Source organism: Salvelinus alpinus, chromosome 23, assembly GCF_045679555.1.
Source record: "Salvelinus alpinus chromosome 23, SLU_Salpinus.1, whole genome shotgun sequence".
In the NCBI taxonomy this organism is placed as follows: Eukaryota; Metazoa; Chordata; class Actinopteri; order Salmoniformes; family Salmonidae; genus Salvelinus; species Salvelinus alpinus.
The window spans coordinates 3,811,996-3,834,876 of record NC_092108.1 but is presented as its reverse complement, the minus strand read 5'-3'; the positions used below and the strand labels follow the sequence as shown (position 1 = coordinate 3,834,876).

General features: G+C 44.4%; 1 protein-coding gene across 2 annotated transcripts in view; it reads right to left on the bottom strand.

Moving 5' to 3' along the window:
- LOC139550098 (guanine nucleotide-binding protein G(s) subunit alpha-like) overlaps nt 1-22,881 on the bottom strand; it is a 191,250-nt gene that overhangs the window by 98,679 nt on the left and 69,690 nt on the right. The window contains exons 1-4 of one of the 2 annotated variants that reach the window (XM_071360728.1): nt 19,702-20,314; nt 19,374-19,446; nt 8,679-8,733; nt 6,487-6,606 (exon numbers count right to left, since the gene is read on the bottom strand). In XM_071360728.1, the coding sequence (XP_071216829.1) occupies nt 6,487-6,606; nt 8,679-8,733; nt 19,374-19,446; nt 19,702-19,849 (396 nt within the window). In that variant the 5' untranslated portion in view covers nt 19,850-20,314. Of the gene's footprint in view, nt 1-6,486; nt 6,607-8,678; nt 8,734-19,373; nt 19,447-19,701; nt 20,315-22,881 lie in introns of those variants that run through there. The other variant, XM_071360727.1, reaches the window with a different exon arrangement.

Genomic DNA, 22,881 nt, shown 5'->3' with positions numbered 1-22,881 from the left:
ACACAGACAGAGAGAGACAGGAGCAGTCACACACAGACAGAGAGAGACAGGACCAGTCACACACAGACAGAGAGAGACAGGAGCAGTCACACACACACACAGAGAGACAGGACCAGTCACACAGAGAGACAGGACCAGTCACACACAGACAGAGAGAGACAGGACCAGTCACACACACAGAGAGACAGGACCAGTCACACACACACAGAGAGACAGGACCAGTCACACACACACATAGAGACAGGACCAGTCACACACACACACACATAGAGACAGGACCAGTCACACACACACACACACAGAGACAGGACCAGTCACACACACACAGAGAGACAGGACCAGTCACACACACACACACATAGAGACAGGACCAGTCACACACACACACACACAGAGACAGGACCAGTCACACACACACACATAGAGACAGGACCAGTCACACACACACACACACAGAGAGACAGGACCAGTCACACACACAGAGAGACAGGACCAGTCACACACACACACACACAGAGAGAGACAGGACCAGTCACACACACACACACACACACACACATAGAGACAGGACCAGTCACACACATAGAGACAGGACCAATCACACACAGACAGAGAGAGACAGGACCAGTCACACATACACACACATAGAGACAGGACCAGTCACACACACAGAGAGACAGGACCAGTCACACACACACACACACACACAGAGAGACAGGACCAGTCACACACACACACACACACAGAGAGACAGGACCAGTCACACACAGACACACACAGAGAGAGACAGGACCAGTCACACACAGACACACACAGAGAGAGACAGGACCAGTCACACACAGACACACACAGAGAGACAGGACCAGTCACACACAGACACACACAGAGAGAGACAGGACCAGTCACACACAGACACACACAGAGAGAGACAGGAGCAGTCACACACAGACACACACAGAGAGAGACAGGAGCAGTCGCACACAGACACACACAGAGAGAGACAGGAGCAGTCACACACAGACAGAGAGAGACAGGAGCAGTCACACACAGACAGAGAGAGACAGGAGCAGTCACACACAGACAGAGAGAGACAGGAGCAGTCACACACAGACAGAGAGAGACAGGAGCAGTCACACACAGACAGAGAGAGACAGGAGCAGTCACACACAGACAGAGAGAGACAGGAGCAGTCACACACAGACAGAGAGAGACAGGAGCAGTCACACACAGACAGAGAGAGACAGGAGCAGTCACACACAGACAGAGAGAGACAGGACCAGTCACACACAGACAGAGAGAGACAGGAGCAGTCACACACACACAGAGAGACAGGACCAGTCACACACAGACAGAGAGAGACAGGAGCAGTCACACACAGACAGAGAGAGACAGGACCAGTCACACACAGACAGAGAGAGACAGGAGCAGTCACACACACACAGAGAGACAGGACCAGTCACACAGAGAGACAGGACCAGTCACACACAGACAGAGAGAGACAGGACCAGTCACACACAGACAGAGAGAGACAGGAGCAGTCACACACACACAGAGAGACAGGACCAGTCACACACACACACAGAGAGACAGGACCAGTCACACACACACAGAGAGACAGGACCAGTCACACACACAGAGAGACAGGACCAGTCACACAGAGAGACAGAGAAGACCGAGAGAGAGAGACACACACTAGCCCTCCCATAGCTGACTAAACTTAACAGTATACATCTCAATGGAGGTGAGTGGACCTCTGACTACATCGAGTCGGTATCAGCATCCCGTCAGCCATTTGTCCTGTGGAACTGCTTCCTTTTCTTTGGGTGCTGCAATCCATCCTTTTGGATCCACTTTATTCTATGTGACCTCTGTCAAACTTTTCTAAATATAATTTATTAGATGCTTCCTGTGTACCTGTGCTTGTCCTGTTTGTTATATAGTTGAATACACAGTTTCTGCAACAACAACAAAATGCAATCTATGCATCCCCTGTAAACAGAGGGGTCAATGGGGTCGCGTAAAACTATACTTTTTAATGTATATATTTTTATTCAAGTTTTACAAAAGGGACATCAATGTAAGTACAAAGATTTTACCATATCCCAACCACCCTTCCTCCCTCCACACACCCACACAACCCCCTAGTCCCTTCCCTACCTCCCTCCACTCGTAAAACTACATTTTTAATCATAAAATTAGATTGCAGACGCCAAAGAAAAGAAGAACATAGTAACACAAGACAAACATAGGTACAAGGTAGGCATTAAATAAAGAGAATTATTACATATACCGACTGATACCGACTCAAATTAGTCAGTGGTACACTCTGCCAAACCAAATCAAATTGTATTTATCACATGCTCCAAATACAACCGGTGTAGACCTTACTGTGAAATGCTTACTTACAAGCCCTTAACCAACAATGCAGTTCAAGAAATTGAGTTAACAAAATATTTATTAAATAAATTAAAGTAAAAAAGAATAAAAAGTAACACAAGAAGATTACATAATAACGAGGCTATATACAGGGGGTACCGGTACTGAGTCAATGTGCCGGCGTACAGGTTAGTCGAGGTAATTTCTAAAGTGACTAGATAATAGAGAGCGAGAAGCAGCAGTGTAAAAGACCTGGCGCTCCGGTACCGCTTGCCGTGCGGTAGCAGAGAAAACAGTCTATGACCATTTTTTGGGCCGTTCCTTTGACACCGCCTGGTATAGAGGATATCAGGAAGCTCGGCCCCAGTGATGTACTGGGTCGTACGCACTACCCTCTGTAGCGCCTTACGGTCAGATGCCGAGCAGTTGCCACACCAAGCGGTGATGAAACCGGTCAGGATGCTCTCGATGGTGCAGCTGTAGAACATGATATGACAGGTGAAATGAACAACTTCATCTAGTGACGTATTACACAAGTTGACTGCAGGTATTCATTTTAAAAAGTAGCTACAAATATTAAAGAAATAGTTTCAACGGTACTGAAAAAACCATCCGGGTACACAGTATACCGCCCGAGCATAAACCACCCACACAGATAACTGTCTGTCAGTATGACAGGGCCTATCATGTAGGCCTCTCATGTTGTCATCACTAGGCCACGCTGACAGAGGGAGAAAACATCCCACAAGAAAGTTGTGGATTACAACAGGTTGTTATGTTGACATTAGGGTTCATATTTTCCCGGTATTTTACTAAAGTTCCATCCCGAGAATTAAATCGATTTTTCTCCCGGGTAACCTGGTATTTCCCGCCAAAATATAAGTGTTAATTCAAAAGCATTTTGAAGCTTTGATCAGCATGAAAATTCAAACCTGATGCTACCTGAGCCTAATGAGCCCTACATTAAAACCACATCTAATGAGCCCTACATTAACCACATTTAATGAGCCCTACATTAACCACATTTAATGAGCCCTACATTAACCACATTTAATGAGCCCTACATTAACCACATTTAATGAGCCCTACATTAACCACATTTAATGAGCCCTACATTAACCACATTTAATGAGCCCAAGACCCAAATAAGTGTGCTGTTATCCAATACATATATGATATAGTCCACTGCACATTACGCACCACTGTAAAACATAACAGCCTATAGATGTAGCTAGCTATATGCTCTCTTGGGTCTGTCCCCCACCCCGAGACGGGCAGTCTGTCCCTCGCCCCGAGACGGGCAGTCTGTCCCCCGCCCCGAGACGGGCAGTCTGTCCCCCGCCCCGAGACGGGCAGTCTGTCCCCCGCCCCGAGACGGGCAGTCTGTCCCCCGCCCCGAGACGGGCAGTCTGTCCCCCGCCCCGAGACGGGCAGTCTGTCCCCCGCCCCGAGACGGGCAGTCTGTCCCCCGCCCCGAGACGGGCAGTCTGTCCCCCGCCCCGAGACGGGCAGTCTGTCCCCCACCCCGAGACGGGCAGTCTGTCCCCCACCCCGAGACGGGCAGTCTGTCCCCCACCCTGAGCGTTGATTCAGAGACCATAGAGAAGACAGATTTAGACATCACATAATTGACCAGTTCCATTTTCAGGCCATAATATTCATATAAATACATTTAAATCAGTATCTCGCAGTTATTTATCCCGGAAAACGGGAGTGGTTTTTTGGCGGTAAATCTCAGTAACCGGGTTACCGCCATTCAAACCAGGCCTAACCCCAGGAACCAGGCGTAACCCTCTGTTCCCCTGACAGGAACCAGGCGTAACCCTCTGTTCCCCTGACAGGAACCAGGCGTAACCCTCTGTTCCCCTGACAGGAACCAGGCCTAACCCTCTGTTCCCCTGACAGGAACCAGGCCTAACCCTCTGTTCCCCTGACAGGAACCAAGCCTAACCCTCTGTTCCCCTGACAGGAACCAAGCCTAACCCTCTGTTCCCCTGACAGGAACCAGACCTAACCCTCTGTTCCCCTGACAGGAACCAGGCCTAACCCTCTGTTCCCCTGACAGGAACCAGGCCTAACCCTCTGTTCCCCTGACAGGAACCAGGCCTAACCCTCTGTTCCCCTGACAGGAACCAAGCCTAACCCTCTGTTCCCCTGACAGGAACCAGACCTAACCCTCTGTTCCCCTGACAGGAACCAGGCCTAACCCTCTGTTCCCCTGACAGGAACCAGGCCTAACCCTCTGTTCCCCTGACAGGAACACAACTGATGACCATCACAACTGTTGACCATCACAACTGTTGACCATCACAACTGTTGACCATCACAACTGTTGACCACAGAGTCTCCCGAGGAAAAACGGGTCAACATATATATACAGTGGGGAGAACAAGTATTTGATACACTGCCGATTTTGCAGGTTTTCCTACTTACAAAGCATGTAGAGGTCTGTCATTTTTATCATAGGTACACTTCAACTGTGAGAGACGGAATCTAAAACAAAAATCCAGAAAATCACATTGTATAATTTTTAAGTAATTAATTTGCATTTTATTGCAAGACATAAGTATTTGATCACCTTCCAACCAGTAAGAATTCCGGCTCTCACAGACCTGTTAGTTTTTCTTTAAGAAGCCCTCCTGTTCTCCACTCATTACCTGTATTAACTGCACCTGTTTGAACTCGTTACCTGTATAAAAGACACCTGTCCACACACTCAATCAAACAGACTCCAACCTCTCCACAATGGCCAAGACCAGAGAGCTGTGTAAGGACATCAGGGATAAAATTGTAGACCTGCACAAGGCTGGGATGGGCTACAGGACAATAGGCAAGCAGCTTGGTGAGAAGGCAACAACTGTTGGCGCAATTATTAGAAAATGGAAGAAGTTCAAGATGACTGTCAATCATCCTCGGTCTGGGGCTCCATGCAAGATCTCACCTCGTGGGGCATCAATGATCATGAGGAAGGTGAGGGATCAGCCCAGAACTACACGGCAGGACCTGGTCAATGACCTGAAGAGAGCTGGGACCACAGTCTCAAAGAAAACCATTAGTAACACACTATGCCGTCATGGATTAAAATACTGCAGCGCACGCAAGGTCCCCCTGCTCAAGCCAGGGCATGTCCAGGCCCGTCTGAAGTTTGCCAATGACCATCTGGATGATCCAGAGGAAGAATGGGAGAAGGTCATGTGGTCTGATGAGACAAAAATTGAGCTTTTTGGTCTAAACTCCACTCGCCGTGTTTGGAGGAAGAAGAAGGATGAGTACAACCCCAAGAACACCATCCCAACCGTGAAGCATGGAGGTGGAAACATCATTCTTTGGGGATGCTTTTCTGCAAAGGGGACAGGACGACTGCACCGTATTGAGGGGAGGATGGATGGGGCCATGTATCGCGAGATCTTGGCCAACAACCTCCTTCCCTCAGTAAGAGCATTGAAGATGGGTCGTGGCTGGGTCTTCCAGCATGACAACGACCCGAAACACACAGCCAGGGAAACTAAGGAGTGGCTCCGTAAGAAGCATCTCAAGGTCCTGGAGTGGCCTAGCCAGTCTCCAGACCTGAACCCAATAGAAAATCTTTGGAGGGCGCTGAAAGTCCGTATTGCCCAGCGACAGCCCCGAAACCTGAAGGATCTGGAGAAGGTCTGTATGGAGGAGTGGGACAAAATCCCTGCTGCAGTGTGTGCAAACCTGGTCAAGAACTCCAGGAAACGTATGATCTCTGTAATTGCAAACAAAGGTTTCTGTACCAAATATTAAGTTCTGCTTTTCTGATGTATCAAATACTTATGTCATGCAATAAAATGCAAATTAATTACTTAAAAATCATACAATGTGATTTTCTGGATTTTTGTTTTAGATTCCGTCTCTCACAGTTGAAGTGTACCTATGATAAAAATTACAGACCTCTACATGCTTTGTAAGTAGGAAAACCTGCAAAATCGGCAGTGTATCAAATACTTGTTCTCCCCACTGTATATATTTTAAATTAAAATAACAACTGTTGACCACACCAGGCTCTCACTCATACACACACACACACACACACACACACACACACACACACACACACCTGAATGAAAACCTAAACAGCCATCTTACCTGTGTGTAGTCAAAGTCCGAGAGAGGAGCTATGCTTTCGATGTAGTCGATTCTGAACCGGTCTTCGGGGTTGGCTAGAGTGACTGGGGGTGTCAAGGTGCTCATCGCTGACACTATCGTCTAGAAAGAGGAGAAACGCACCGCCGTTAAGATGGATAAATACAGGCTAAATGAGCTCATAAGCCCTATCTATTAAGGGAAATAGGATTGGGGTGCCCTGGGTTATGGTCAACAGTAATGCTATATATATATATATATATATATAACGGGCCCTTCGGAACGCTACATGTCGGTGATGGAAGACGGGGTAAAATTGTACTTCGATGGATCCCTTGACCCGGACTCCTCCTTGGAGCTAACTGCGTTTGAGGCGGTGTACGGCGGCCAGGAACAAAAACTCCCTATTAGTCGGGCCCAATGGAGAAACCCTGGGAGGACCAGTCTCCTTGGATGGATATATATATATATATATATATATATATATATATACAGTGGGGAGAACAAGTATTTGATACACTGCCGATTTTGCAGGTTTTCCTACTTACAAAGCATGTAGAGGTCTGTAATTTTTATCATAGGTACACTTCAACTGTGAGAGACGGAATCTAAAACAAAAATCCAGAAAATCACATTGTATGATTTTTAAATAATTAATTTGCATTTTATTGCATGACATAAGTATTTGATCACCTACCAACCAGTAAGAATTCCGGCTCTCACAGACCTGTTAGTTTTTCTTTAAGAAGCCCTCCTGTTCTCCACTCATTACCTGTATTAACTGCACCTGTTTGAACTTGTTACCTGTATAAAAGACACCTGTCCACACACTCAATCAAACAGATTCCAACCTCTCCACAATGGCCAAGACCAGAGAGCTGTGTAAGGACATCAGGGATAAAATTGTAGACCTGCACAAGGCTGGGATGGGCTACAGGACAATAGGCAAGCAGCTTGGTGAGAAGGAAACAACTGTTGGCGCAATTATTAGAAAATGGAAGAAGTTCAAGATGACGGTCAATCACCCTCGGTCTGGGGCTCCATGCAAGATTTCACCTCGTGGGGCATCAATGATCATGAGGAAGGTGAGGGATCAGCCCAGAACTACACGGCAGGACCTGGTCAATGACCTGAAGAGAGCTGGGACCACAGTCTCAAAGAAAACCATTAGTAACACACTACGCCGTCATGGATTAAAATCCTGCAGCGCACGCAAGGTCCCCCTGCTTAAGCCAGTGCATGTCCAGGCCTGTCTGAAGTTTGCCAATGACCATCTGGATGATCCAGAGGAGGAATGGGAGAAGGTCATGTGGTCTGATGAGACAAAAATAGAGCTTTTTGGTCTAACTCCACTCGCCGTGTTTGGAGGAAGAAGAAGTATGAGTACAACCCCAAGAACACCATCCCAACCGTGAAGCATGGAGGTGGAAACATCATTCTTTGGGGATGCTTTTCTGCAAAGGGGACAGGACGACTGCACCGTATTGAGGGGAGGATGGATGGGGCCATGTATCGCGAGATCTTGGCCAACAACCTCCTTCCCTCAGTAAGAGCATTGAAGATGGGTCGTGGCTGGGTCTTCCAGCATGACAACGACACGAAACACACAGCCATGGCAACTAAGGAGTGGCTCCGTAAGAAGCATCTCAAGGTCCTGGAGTGGCCTAGCCAGTCTCCAGACCTGAACCCAATAGAAAATCTTTGGAGGGAGCTGAAAGTCCGTATTGCCCAGCGACAGCCCCGAAACCTGAAGGATCTGGAGAAGATCTGTAGGGAGGAGTGGGCCAAAATCCCTGCTGCAGTGTGTGCAAACCTAGTCAAGAACTACAGGAAACGTATGATCTCTGTAATTGCAAACAAAGGTTTCTGTACCAAATATTAAGTTCTGCTTTTCTGATGTATCAAATACTTATGTCATGCAATAAAATGCAAATTAATTACTTAAAAATCATACAATGTGATTTTCTGGATTTTTGTTTTAGATTCCGTCTCTCATAGTTGAAGTGTACCTATGATAAAAATTACAGACCTCTACATGCTTTGTAAGTAGGAAAACCTGCAAAATCGGCAGTGTATCAAATACTTGTTCTCCCCACTGTATATAGGGAATAGGGTGGTATTTGGTACACACAGAATAACCTGGTAAACCACGTGTTTACTTAAAACAGGACACAGATTAATGCTAGCCTACTCACCACTATGGCATCCTTCACGTTTTTCCGAATATCTTGGATTTTCTGTTTCTTTTCTCTGACGAAGGAGGACAGAACACAGGCATTAGGAGATAGTAACCAACAGAGATAACAACAAAGATAACATCAGCACAATATTCCTCGTCTATGAACCTACAGATCCCACTATGGAAGGCTGGGTAGTTCCTCTCCAGTTGTAGGCCCTGATGTTAACACGCTAGAGTCGGTATGTGTTGAGGCCAGACAGGAAGTAAGATATCTCTACCAGTACAACTGTAGTCCTATGTAACTCAGACAGTAAGATATCTCTACCAGTACAACTGTAGTCCTATGTAACTCAGACAGTAAGATATCTCTACCAGTACAACTGTAGTCCTATGTAACTCAGACAGTAAGATATCTCTACCAGTACAACTGTAGTCCTATGTAACTCAGACAGTAAGATATCTCTACCAGTACAACTGTAGTCCTATGTAACTCAGACAGACAGTAAGATATCTCTACCAGTACAACTGTAGTCCTATGTAACTCAGACAGTAAGATATCTCTACCAGTACAACTGTAGTCCTATGTAACTCAGACAGTAAGATATCTCTACCAGTACAACTGTAGTCCTATGTAACTCAGACAGTAAGATATCTCTACCAGTACAACTGTAGTCCTATGTAACTCAGACAGTAAGATATCTCTACCAGTACAACCGTAGTCCTATGTAACTCAGACAGACAGTAAGATATCTCTACCAGTACAACCGTAGTCCTATGTAACTCAGACAGGCAGTAAGATATCTCTACCAGTACAACCGTAGTCCTATGTAACTCAGACAGTAAGATATCTCTACCAGTACAACTGTAGTCCTATGTAACTCAGACAGTAAGATATCTCTACCAGTACAACCGTAGTCCTATGTAACTCAGACAGGCAGTAAGATATCACTACCAGTACAACTGTAGTCCTATGTAACTCAGACAGTAAGATATCTCTACCAGTACAACTGTAGTCCTATGTAACTCAGACAGTAAGATATCTCTACCAGTACACCTGTAGTCCTATGTAACTCAGACAGACAGTAAGATATCTCTACCAGTACAACCGTAGTCCTATGTAACTCAGACAGACAGTAAGATATCTCTACCAGTACAACCGTAGTCCTATGTAACTCAGACAGACAGTAAGATATCTCTACCAGTACAACCGTAGTCCTATGTAACTCAGACAGTAAGATATCTCTACCAGTACAACCGTAGTCCTATGTAACTCAGACAGGCAGTAAGATATCTCTACCAGTACAACTGTAGTCCTATGTAACTCAGACAGTAAGATATCTCTACCAGTACAACTGTAGTCCTATGTAACTCAGACAGTAAGATATCTCTACCAGTACAACTGTAGTCCTATGTAACTCAGACAGTAAGATATCTCTACCAGTACAACTGTAGTCCTATGTAACTCAGACAGTAAGATATCTCTACCAGTACAACTGTAGTCCTATGTAACTCAGACAGTAAGATATCTCTACCAGTACAACCGTAGTCCTATTTAACTCAGACAGACAGTAAGATATCTCTACCAGTACAACCGTAGTCCTATGTAACTCAGACAGGCAGTAAGATATCTCTACCAGTACAACCGTAGTCCTATGTAACTCAGACAGTAAGATATCTCTACCAGTACAACTGTAGTCCTATGTAACTCAGACAGTAAGATATCTCTACCAGTACAACCGTAGTCCTATGTAACTCAGACAGACAGTAAGATATCTCTACCAGTACAACTGTAGTCCTATGTAACTCAGACAGTAAGATATCTCTACCAGTACAACCGTAGTCCTATGTAACTCAGACAGGCAGTAAGATATCTCTACCAGTACAACCGTAGTCCTATGTAACTAAGACAGTAAGATATCTCTACCAGTACAACCGTAGTCCTATGTAACTCAGACAGTAAGATATCTCTACCAGTACAACTGTAGTCCTATGTAACTCAGACAGTAAGATATCTCTACCAGTACAACCGTAGTCCTATGTAACTCAGACAGGCAGTAAGATATCTCTACCAGTACAACTGTAGTCCTATGTAACTCAGACAGTAAGATATCTCTACCAGTACAACTGTAGTCCTATGTAACTCAGACAGTAAGATATCTCTACCAGTACAACTGTAGTCCTATGTAACTCAGACAGTAAGATATCTCTACCAGTACAACTGTAGTCCTATGTAACTCAGACAGTAAGATATCTCTACCAGTACACCTGTAGTCCTATGTAACTCAGACAGACAGTAAGATATCTCTACCAGTACAACTGTAGTCCTATGTAACTCAGACAGTAAGATATCTCTACCAGTACAACTGTAGTCCTATGTAACTCAGACAGTAAGATATCTCTACCAGTACAACCGTAGTCCTATGTAACTCAGACAGACAGTAAGATATCTCTACCAGTACAACTGTAGTCCTATGTAACTCAGACAGTAAGATATCTCTACCAGTACAACTGTAGTCCTATGTAACTCAGACAGTAAGATATCTCTACCAGTACAACCGTAGTCCTATGTAACTCAGACAGTAAGATATCTCTACCAGTACAACTGTAGTCCTATGTAACTCAGACAGGCAGTAAGATATCTCTACCAGTACAACCGTAGTCCTATGTAACTCAGACAGTAAGATATCTCTACCAGTACAACTGTAGTCCTATGTAACTCAGACAGTAAGATATCTCTACCAGTACAACCGTAGTCCTATGTAACTCAGACAGGCAGTAAGATATCTCTACCAGTACAACTGTAGTCCTATGTAACTCAGACAGTAAGATATCTCTACCAGTACAACTGTAGTCCTATGTAACTCAGACAGACAGTAAGATATCTCTACCAGTACAACTGTAGTCCTATGTAACTCAGACAGTAAGATATCTCTACCAGTACAACTGTAGTCCTATGTAACTCAGACAGTAAGATATCTCTACCAGTACAACTGTAGTCCTATGTAACTCAGACAGTAAGATATCTCTACCAGTACAACTGTAGTCCTATGTAACTCAGACAGACAGTAAGATATCTCTACCAGTACAACTGTAGTCCTATGTAACTCAGACAGACAGTAAGATATCTCTACCAGTACAACCGTAGTCCTATGTAACTCAGACAGGCAGTAAGATATCTCTACCAGTACAACCGTAGTCCTATGTAACTCAGACAGTAAGATATCTCTACCAGTACAACTGTAGTCCTATGTAACTCAGACAGTAAGATATCTCTACCAGTACAACCGTAGTCCTATGTAACTCAGACAGGCAGTAAGATATCTCTACCAGTACAACTGTAGTCCTATGTAACTCAGACAGTAAGATATCTCTACCAGTACAACTGTAGTCCTATGTAACTCAGACAGTAAGATATCTCTACCAGTACAACTGTAGTCCTATGTAACTCAGACAGTAAGATATCTCTACCAGTACACCTGTAGTCCTATGTAACTCAGACAGTAAGATATCTCTACCAGTACAACCGTAGTCCTATGTAACTCAGACAGGCAGTAAGATATCTCTACCAGTACAACCGTAGTCCTATGTAACTCAGACAGTAAGATATCTCTACCAGTACAACTGTAGTCCTATGTAACTCAGACAGTAAGATATCTCTACCAGTACAACTGTAGTCCTATGTAACTCAGACAGTAAGATATCTCTACCAGTACAACTGTAGTCCTATGTAACTCAGACAGTAAGATATCTCTACCAGTACAACTGTAGTCCTATGTATCTCAGACAGTAAGATATCTCTACCAGTACACCTGTAGTCCTATGTAACTCAGACAGTAAGATATCTCTACCAGTACAACCGTAGTCCTATGTAACTCAGACAGAGAGTAAGATATCTCTACCAGTACAACCGTAGTCCTATGTAACTCAGACAGACAGTAAGATATCTCTACCAGTACAACCGTAGTCCTATGTAACTCAGACAGGCAGTAAGATATCTCTACCAGTACAACCGTAGTCCTATGTAACTCAGACAGTAAGATATCTCTACCAGTACAACTGTAGTCCTATGTAACTCAGACAGTAAGATATCTCTACCAGTACAACCGTAGTCCTATGTAACTCAGACAGACAGTAAGATATCTCTACCAGTACAACCGTAGTCCTATGTAACTCAGACAGGCAGTAAGATATCTCTACCAGTACAACCGTAGTCCTATGTAACTCAGACAGTAAGATATCTCTACCAGTACAACTGTAGTCCTATGTAACTCAGACAGTAAGATATCTCTACCAGTACAACTGTAGTCCTATGTAACTCAGACAGTAAGATATCTCTACCAGTACAACTGTAGTCCTATGTAACTCAGACAGACAGTAAGATATCTCTACCAGTACAACTGTAGTCCTATGTAACTCAGACAGTAAGATATCTCTACCAGTACACCTGTAGTCCTATGTAACTCAGACAGACAGTAAGATATCTCTACCAGTACAACTGTAGTCCTATGTAACTCAGACAGTAAGATATCTCTACCAGTACAACTGTAGTCCTATGTAACTCAGACAGACAGTAAGATATCTCTACCAGTACAACCGTAGTCCTATGTAACTCAGACAGACAGTAAGATATCTCTACCAGTACAACCGTAGTCCTATGTAACTCAGACAGGCAGTAAGATATCTCTACCAGTACAACTGTAGTCCTATGTAACTCAGACAGTAAGATATCTCTACCAGTACAACTGTAGTCCTATGTAACTCAGACAGTAAGATATCTCTACCAGTACACCTGTAGTCCTATGTAACTCAGACAGACAGTAAGATATCTCTACCAGTACAACTGTAGTCCTATGTAACTCAGACAGTAAGATATCTCTACCAGTACAACTGTAGTCCTATGTAACTCAGACAGACAGTAAGATATCTCTACCAGTACAACTGTAGTCCTATGTAACTCAGACAGTAAGATATCTCTACCAGTACAACTGTAGTCCTATGTAACTCAGACAGTAAGATATCTCTACCAGTACAACTGTAGTCCTATGTAACTCAGACAGTAAGATATCTCTAACAGTACAACTGTAGTCCTATGTAACTCAGACAGTAAGATATCTCTACCAGTACAACTGTAGTCCTATGTAACTCAGACAGACAGTAAGATATATCTACCAGTACAACTGTAGTCCTATGTAACTCAGACAGACAGTAAGATATCTCTACCAGTACAACTGTAGTCCTATGTAACTCAGACAGTAAGATATCTCTACCAGTACAACTGTAGTCCTATGTAACTCAGACAGACAGTAAGATATCTCTACCAGTACAACTGTAGTCCTATGTAACTCAGACAGTAAGATATCTCTACCAGTACAACTGTAGTCCTATGTAACTCAGACAGTAAGATATCTCTACCAGTACAACTGTAGTCCTATGTAACTCAGACAGTAAGATATCTCTACCAGTACAACTGTAGTCCTATGTAACTCAGACAGTAAGATATCTCTACCAGTACAACCGTAGTCCTATGTAACTCAGACAGGCAGTAAGATATCTCTACCAGTACAACCGTAGTCCTATGTAACTCAGACAGTAAGATATCTCTACCAGTACAACTGTAGTCCTATGTAACTCAGACAGTAAGATATCTCTACCAGTACAACCGTAGTCCTATGTAACTCAGACAGGCAGTAAGATATCTCTACCAGTACAACTGTAGTCCTATGTAACTCAGACAGTAAGATATCTCTACCAGTACAACTGTAGTCCTATGTAACTCAGACAGTAAGATATCTCTACCAGTACACCTGTAGTCCTATGTAACTCAGACAGTAAGATATCTCTACCAGTACAACCGTAGTCCTATGTAACTCAGACAGACAGTAAGATATCTCTACCAGTACAACCGTAGTCCTATGTAACTCAGACAGGCAGTAAGATATCTCTACCAGTACAACCGTAGTCCTATGTAACTCAGACAGTAAGATATCTCTACCAGTACAACTGTAGTCCTATGTAACTCAGACAGTAAGATATCTCTACCAGTACAACCGTAGTCCTATGTAACTCAGACAGGCAGTAAGATATCTCTACCAGTACAACTGTAGTCCTATGTAACTCAGACAGTAAGATATCTCTACCAGTACAACTGTAGTCCTATGTAACTCAGACAGTAAGATATCTCTACCAGTACAACTGTAGTCCTATGTAACTCAGACAGTAAGATATCTCTACCAGTACAACTGTAGTCCTATGTAACTCAGACAGACAGTAAGATATCTCTACCAGTACAACTGTAGTCCTATGTAACTCAGACAGTAAGATATCTCTACCAGTACAACTGTAGTCCTATGTAACTCAGACAGTAAGATATCTCTACCAGTACACCTGTAGTCCTATGTAACTCAGACAGTAAGATATCTCTACCAGTACAACTGTAGTCCTATGTAACTCAGACAGTAAGATATCTCTACCAGTACAACCGTAGTCCTATGTAACTCAGACAGTAAGATATCTCTACCAGTACAACTGTAGTCCTATGTAACTCAGACAGTAAGATATCTCTACCAGTACAACCGTAGTCCTATGTAACTCAGACAGGCAGTAAGATATCTCTACCAGTACAACTGTAGTCCTATGTAACTCAGACAGTAAGATATCTCTACCAGTACAACTGTAGTCCTATGTAACTCAGACAGTAAGATATCTCTACCAGTACACCTGTAGTCCTATGTAACTCAGACAGACAGTAAGATATCTCTACCAGTACAACTGTAGTCCTATGTAACTCAGACAGTAAGATATCTCTACCAGTACAACTGTAGTCCTATGTAACTCAGACAGACAGTAAGATATCTCTACCAGTACAACTGTAGTCCTATGTAACTCAGACAGTAAGATATCTCTACCAGTACAACTGTAGTCCTATGTAACTCAGACAGTAAGATATCTCTACCAGTACAACTGTAGTCCTATGTAACTCAGACAGACAGTAAGATATCTCTACCAGTACAACTGTAGTCCTATGTAACTCAGACAGACAGTAAGATATCTCTACCAGTACAACTGTAGTCCTATGTAACTCAGACAGACAGTAAGATATCTCTACCAGTACACCTGTAGTCCTATGTAACTCAGACAGTAAGATATCTCTACCAGGACACCTGTAGTCCTATGTAACTCAGACAGTAAGATATCTCTACCAGTACACCTGTAGTCCTATGTAACTCAGACAGTAAGATATCTCTACCAGTACAACCGTAGTCCTATGTAACTCAGACAGACAGTAAGATATCTCTACCAGTACAACCGTAGTCCTATGTAACTCAGACAGGCAGTAAGATATCTCTACCAGTACAACCGTAGACCTATGTAACTCAGACAGTAAGATATCTCTACCAGTACAACTGTAGTCCTATGTAACTCAGGCAGTAAGATATCTCTACCAGTACAACCGTAGTCCTATGTAACTCAGACAGTAAGATATCTCTACCAGTACAACTGTAGTCCTATGTAACTCAGACAGTAAGATATCTCTACCAGTACAACTGTAGTCCTATGTAACTCAGACAGTAAGATATCTCTACCAGTACAACTGTAGTCCTATGTAACTCACAGTAAGATATCTCTACCAGTACACCTGTAGTCCTATGTAACTCAGACAGTAAGATATCTCTAGCAGTACAACTGTAGTCCTATGTAACTCAGACAGTAAGATATCTCTACCAGTACAACTGTAGTCCTATGTAACTCAGACAGTAAGATCTCTCTACCAGTACAACCGTAGTCCTATGTAACTCAGACAGTAAGATATCTCTACCAGTACAACTGTAGTCCTATGTAACTCAGACAGTAAGATATCTCTACCAGTACAACTGTAGTCCTATGTAACTCAGACAGTAAGATATCTCTACCAGTACACCTGTAGTCCTATGTAACTCAGACAGACAGTAAGATATCTCTACCAGTACAACTGTAGTCCTATGTAACTCAGACAGTAAGATATCTCTACCAGTACAACTGTAGTCCTATGTAACTCAGACAGTAAGATATCTCTACCAGTACAACTGTAGTCCTATGTAACTCAGACAGTAAGATATCTCTACCAGTACAACTGTAGTCCTATGTAACTCAGACAGTAAGATATCTCTACCAGTACAGCTGTAGTCCTATGTAACTCAGACAGTAAGATATCTCTACCAGTACAACTGTAGTCCTATGTAACTCAGACAGTAAGATATCTCTACCAGTACAACTGTAGTCCTATGTAACTCAGACAGTAAGATATCTCTACCAGTACAACCGTAGTCCTATGTAACTCAGACAGACAGTAAGATATCTCTACCAGTACAACCGTAGTCCTATGTAACTCAGACAGACAGTAAGATATCTCTACCAGTACAACTGTAGTCCTATGTAACTCAGACAGTAAGATATCTCTACCAGTACAACTGTAGTCCTATGTAACTCAGACAGTAAGATATCTCTACCAGTACACCTGTAGTCCTATGTAACTCAGACAGTAAGATATCTCTACCAGTACACCTGTAGTCCTATGTAACTCAGACAGTAAGATATCTCTACCAGTACAACTGTAGTCCTATGTAACTCAGACAGTAAGATATCTCTACCAGTACACCTGTAGTCCTATGTAACTCAGACAGTAAGATATCTCTACCAGTACACCTGTAGTCCTATGTAACTCAGACAGTAAGATATCTCTACCAGTACAACCGTAGTCCTATGTAACTCAGACAGTAAGATATCTCTACCAGTACAGCTGTAGTCCTATGTAACTCAGACAGTAAGATATCTCTACCAGTACACCTGTAGTCCTATGTAACTCAGACAGACATAGACCTCTGTCTCTATCACAGGCACAGAAGGCCTTGCAGCAAAACACATTATCCATAGACCTTAGGCCTATCTCCAAAAATAGTCAATATAGCTATGACATACATATCGACATAACAGTAAACAATGTGACTGCAGTAATAAGTCAGACGGTCAGGGGAGACGTCATGCCTCACGTACGGAAGCCTATACAGCCGATACGTGTCTGCTGTAAGCAAAGAGAGAGTCTTAAGATGCTTTAGGGGGAACCAGACCCACTGATAGAGCTAGTCGCCTGGCTGTACAGTACAGTGTGTGTGTTGGTCACTGATACAGCTAGTAGCCTGGCTGTACAGTACAGTGTGTGTGTTGGTCACTGATACAGCTAGTAGCCTGGCTGTACAGTACAGTGTGTGTTGGTCACTGATAGAGCTAGTCGCCTGGCTGTACAGTACAGTGTGTGTGTTGGTCACTGATACAGCTAGTAGCCTGGCTGTACAGTACAGTGTGTGTTGGGCACTGATAGAGCTAGTCGCCTGGCTGTACAGTACAGTGTGTGTTGGTCACTGATAGAGCTAGTCGCCTGGCTGTACAGTACAGTGTGTGTTGGGCACTGATACAGCTAGTCGCCTGGCTGTACAGTACAGTGTGTGTTGGTCACTGATAGAGCTAGTAGCCTGGCTGTACACTACAGTGTGTGTTGGTCACTGATAGAGCTAGTAGCCTGGCTGTACAGTACAGTGTGTGTTGGTCACTGATACAGCTAGTCGCCTGGCTGTACAGTACAGTGTGTGTTGGTCACTGATACAGCTAGTCGCCTGGCTGTACAGTACAGTGTGTGTTGGTCACTGATAGAGCTAGTAGCCTGGCTGTACACTACAGTGTGTGTTGGTCACTGATAGAGCTAGTAGCCTGGCTGTACAGTACAGTGTGTGTTGGTCACTGATACAGCTAGTCGCCTGGCTGTACAGTACAGTGTGTGTTGGTCACTGATACAGCTAGTCGCCTGGCTGTACTGTACAGTGTGTGTTGGTCACTGATAGAGCTAGTAGCCTGGCTGTACAGTACAGTGTGTGTTGGTCACTGATACAGCTAGTAGCCTGGCTGTACAGTACAGTGTGTGTTGGTCACTGATAGAGCTAGTAGCCTGGCTGTACAGTACAGTGTGTGTTGGTCACTGATACAGCTAGTCGCCTGGCTGTACAGTACAGTGTGTGTTGGTCACTGATAGAGCTAGTAGCCTGGCTGTACACTACAGTGTGTGTTGGTCACTGATAGAGCTAGTAGCCTGGCTGTACAGTACAGTGTGTGTTGGTCACTGATACAGCTAGTCACCTGGCTGTACAGTACAGTGTGTGTTGGTCACTGATACAGCTAGTCCCCTGGCTGTACAGTACTGTGTGTGTTGGTCACTGATAAAGCTAGTCACCTGGCTGTACAGTACAGTGTGTGTTGGTCACTGATAGAGCTAGTAGCCTGGCTGTACAGTACAGTGTGTGTTGGTCACTGATACAGCTAGTCGCCTGGCTGTACAGTACAGTGTGTGTTGGTCACTGATAGAGCTAGTAGCCTGGCTGTACAGTACAGTGTGTGTTGGTCACTGATAGAGCTAGTAGCCTGGCTGTACTGTACAGTGTGTGTTGGTCACTGATAGAGCTAGTCGCCTGGCTGTACAGTGTGTGTTGGTCACTGATAGAGAGGGGCCTAGGCTCTACAGTAGTGCTGGAGGAAAACCTAGTCTCTTGTAGTCTCACTCACAGGCAGGGAGTCTCTGATGATAACAAAATATGGTTATGAAATAGGTATATATATATATCTGGACCTATATGTCAAATGGAGATTCAGTATGGGCTTTTCTTAACAGTGGATAACATGTACTCACTCTGCGTTAAAACCATTGACGTGTAGAATCCTCATCTGTTTCACAACAGTGCTTTTCCCGGACTCTCCAGCACCTTCGGAAATGAAGCGAACAGGAGGACAGAACGTTACAATGTGTTGCTGATAACGGAACGATAAAGGGGGTCATCTTGTTACCGTTCAAAAAAATGAATAAGAATGTTATCGAAATGTATTTATTTGCTAGGCTTCGCTTCCATCAATATCCACCAGCATGACATATTGCGAAAGCTGTCAAAAAATACGTGTTAGGGTAAACGAATGATATTTAGATCACAGTGTTCGGGCCAAGCCGTTAAATAAAACCGTACCCAATAACAACAGCCGGTGCGTCGCTTTATACGCTTGTCTTTCTTTTTGCAACTGTTTTTCAATTTTTTTATTCGCCTCTTGTTGTGCTTTTTCGTCGATGCGTTGATCTTCAGTCTTGCTGTTGCCCAGACAACTCATATCTTCCATTAAACTACCTCGTCAATCGAAAATACGAAATAATAGCCAAAGACGTTATCATGAAAAAATCCAAATGGTGCGATGCTTCTCCGCCGTTGGGACGGCTATGTTCTCCCCGCTACGATTCCTTTTCTCCCCGCAACCGGACCTTCCTTCGGCATCCACACTAATTTTTGATTCTCCCCCCCCCGCAAAAAAAAATAAACTCGAATTGTTGAAATAACAAGAGGATACATACACAAGAGAACGAAGGTTTTCTGGAAACAGACCAAGTGTTTCCCTCTCAGTATTGAATCTAAATGTCTATTCGGTCTCTTTAACTCAGCACTGCCTCTTTCTGTTGTACCGTGAACCGAGCGTCAAAAAACCTCCCATCGCCACAATGAAACAACGCTGCTGCTCGCTCACACACCTACATACCGCTTACATATTATTTGATCATTTCTGTGAGAAGGGTAGGAGGGCCATTATAATCACACGTCTCCCCTCCCCTCCCCTCCCTCCCCACCACCACCAGACCTTCCAGCGGCCAGCTATCAGTCCTGAAAACGACGAGAAGGAAGAGACTATCCACCTGCACAGGTGGGCCAGGAGGGTTGGTTCGTTCTTTCGACCGAGAGAAATGAACGAGAGTTGGCTAGTCCGTTTAATTGACCCTGACCTCGGGTTTAGGTTATCAATCGTAGCCTACAAAACTAAATAATATCCCACTATAAAACAGGTTATCAGTCACCTACACAAAAACAACACGATCTAAAAACAACAAAACCCGGGAGCAGCAACGTGATCATTTCTAAACCCTTCACAAAAAAACTTTTGCTACCAACTCATATCACTTCTCCCATTTGAATTCAGTATAGTCCTGTCATCTGATAAATGATTAATGGGATTAGGTTTTCTATCGTGCCCCTTCGATGCCCTCCGCTGATAAACCCCACCGAAGGAGAGAGACCCTCCGCTCCTAAAGCATTCCCGAGCACCCGTGGGAAAAGCCGGTTCTCTGTACCGCGGTTATTCTCCACGCTGGCGCGCAACTGACAGAACCGGAGGAGAGCGCTGCCCATATTCACAGATGTTTACGGTAACGGCCGGTTCACACGGTTGCTGCGTAGCGCGGCATGATGGAGTGTTTTAGCAGGTTTCTATGTTACTAGATGTTACATTCTATCTCATAATAAATAATACCTATCACGAGATGTCATTTTAACTGTTACTACATCCTCCACCGTTACCGTTACTACATCCTCTACATCCTCCACCGTTACTACATCCTCTACCGTTACTACATCCTCCACCGTTACTACATCCTCCACCGTTACTACATCCTCCACCGTTACTACATCCTCCACCGTTACTACATCCACCACCGTTACTACATCCTCCACCGTTACTACATCCTCCACCGTTACTACATCCTCCACCGTTACTACATCCACCACCGTTACTACATCCTCCACCGTTACTACATCCTCCACCGTTACTACATCCTCCACCGTTACTACATCCTCCACCGTTACTACATCCACCACCGTTACTACATCCACCACCGTTACTACATCCTCCACCGTTACTACATCCTCCACCGTTACTACATCCACCACCGTTACTACATCCTCCACCGTTACTACATCCACCACCGTTACTACATCCTCTACCGTTACCGTTACTACATCCACCACCGTTACTACATCCTCCACCGTTACTACATCCTCCACCGTGACCGTTACTACATCCTCCACCGTTACTACATCCATCACCGTTACTACATCCTCCACCATTACTACATCCTCCACCGTTACTATATCCTCTACATCCTCCACCGTTACCGTTACTACATCCTCCACCGTTACTACATCCACCACCGTTACTACATCCTCCACCGTTACTACATCCTCCACCGTTACTACATCCACCACCGTTACTACATCCTCCACCGTTACTACATCCTCCACCGTTACTACATCCACCACCGTTACTACATCCTTCACCGTTACTACATCCTCCACCGTTACTACATCCACCACCGTTACTACATCCTCCACCGTTACTACATCCACCACCGTTACTACATCCACCACCGTTACTACATCCTCCACCGTTACTACATCCACCACCGTTACTACATCCTCCACCGTTACTACATCCACCACCGTTACTACATCCTCCACCGTTACTACATCCACCACCGTTACTACATCCTCTACCGTTACTACATCCTCCACCGTTACTACATCCTCTACCGTTACTACATCCTCTACCGTTACTACATCCTCCACCGTTACTACATCCTCCACCGTTACTACATCCTCTACCGTTACTACATCCACCACCGTTACTACATCCACCACCGTTACTACATCCTCTACCGTTACTACATCCTCCACCGTTACTACATCCACCACCGTTACTACATCCTCTACCGTTACTACATCCACCACCGTTACTACATCCTCCACCGTCACCGTTACTACATCCTCCACCGTTAATACATCCTCCACCGTTACCGTTACTACATCCTCTACCGTTACTACATCCTCCACCGTTACTACATCCTCCACCGTTACTACATCCTCCACCGTTACTACATCCACCACCGTTACTACATCCTCCACCGTTACTACATCCACCACCGTTACTACATCCTCTACCGTTACCGTTACTACATCCACCACCGTTACTACATCCTCCACCGTTACTACATCCTCCACCGTGACCGTTACTACATCCTCCACCGTTACTACATCCATCACCGTTACTACATCCTCCACCATTACTACATCCTCCACCGTTACTATATCCTCTACATCCTCCACCGTTACCGTTACTACATCCTCCACCGTTACTACATCCACCACCGTTACTACATCCTCCACCGTTACTACATCCTCCACCGTTACTACATCCACCACCGTTACTACATCCTCCACCGTTACTACATCCTCCACCGTTACTACATCCACCACCGTTACTACATCCTTCACCGTTACTACATCCTCCACCGTTACTACATCCACCACCGTTACTACATCCTCCACCGTTAC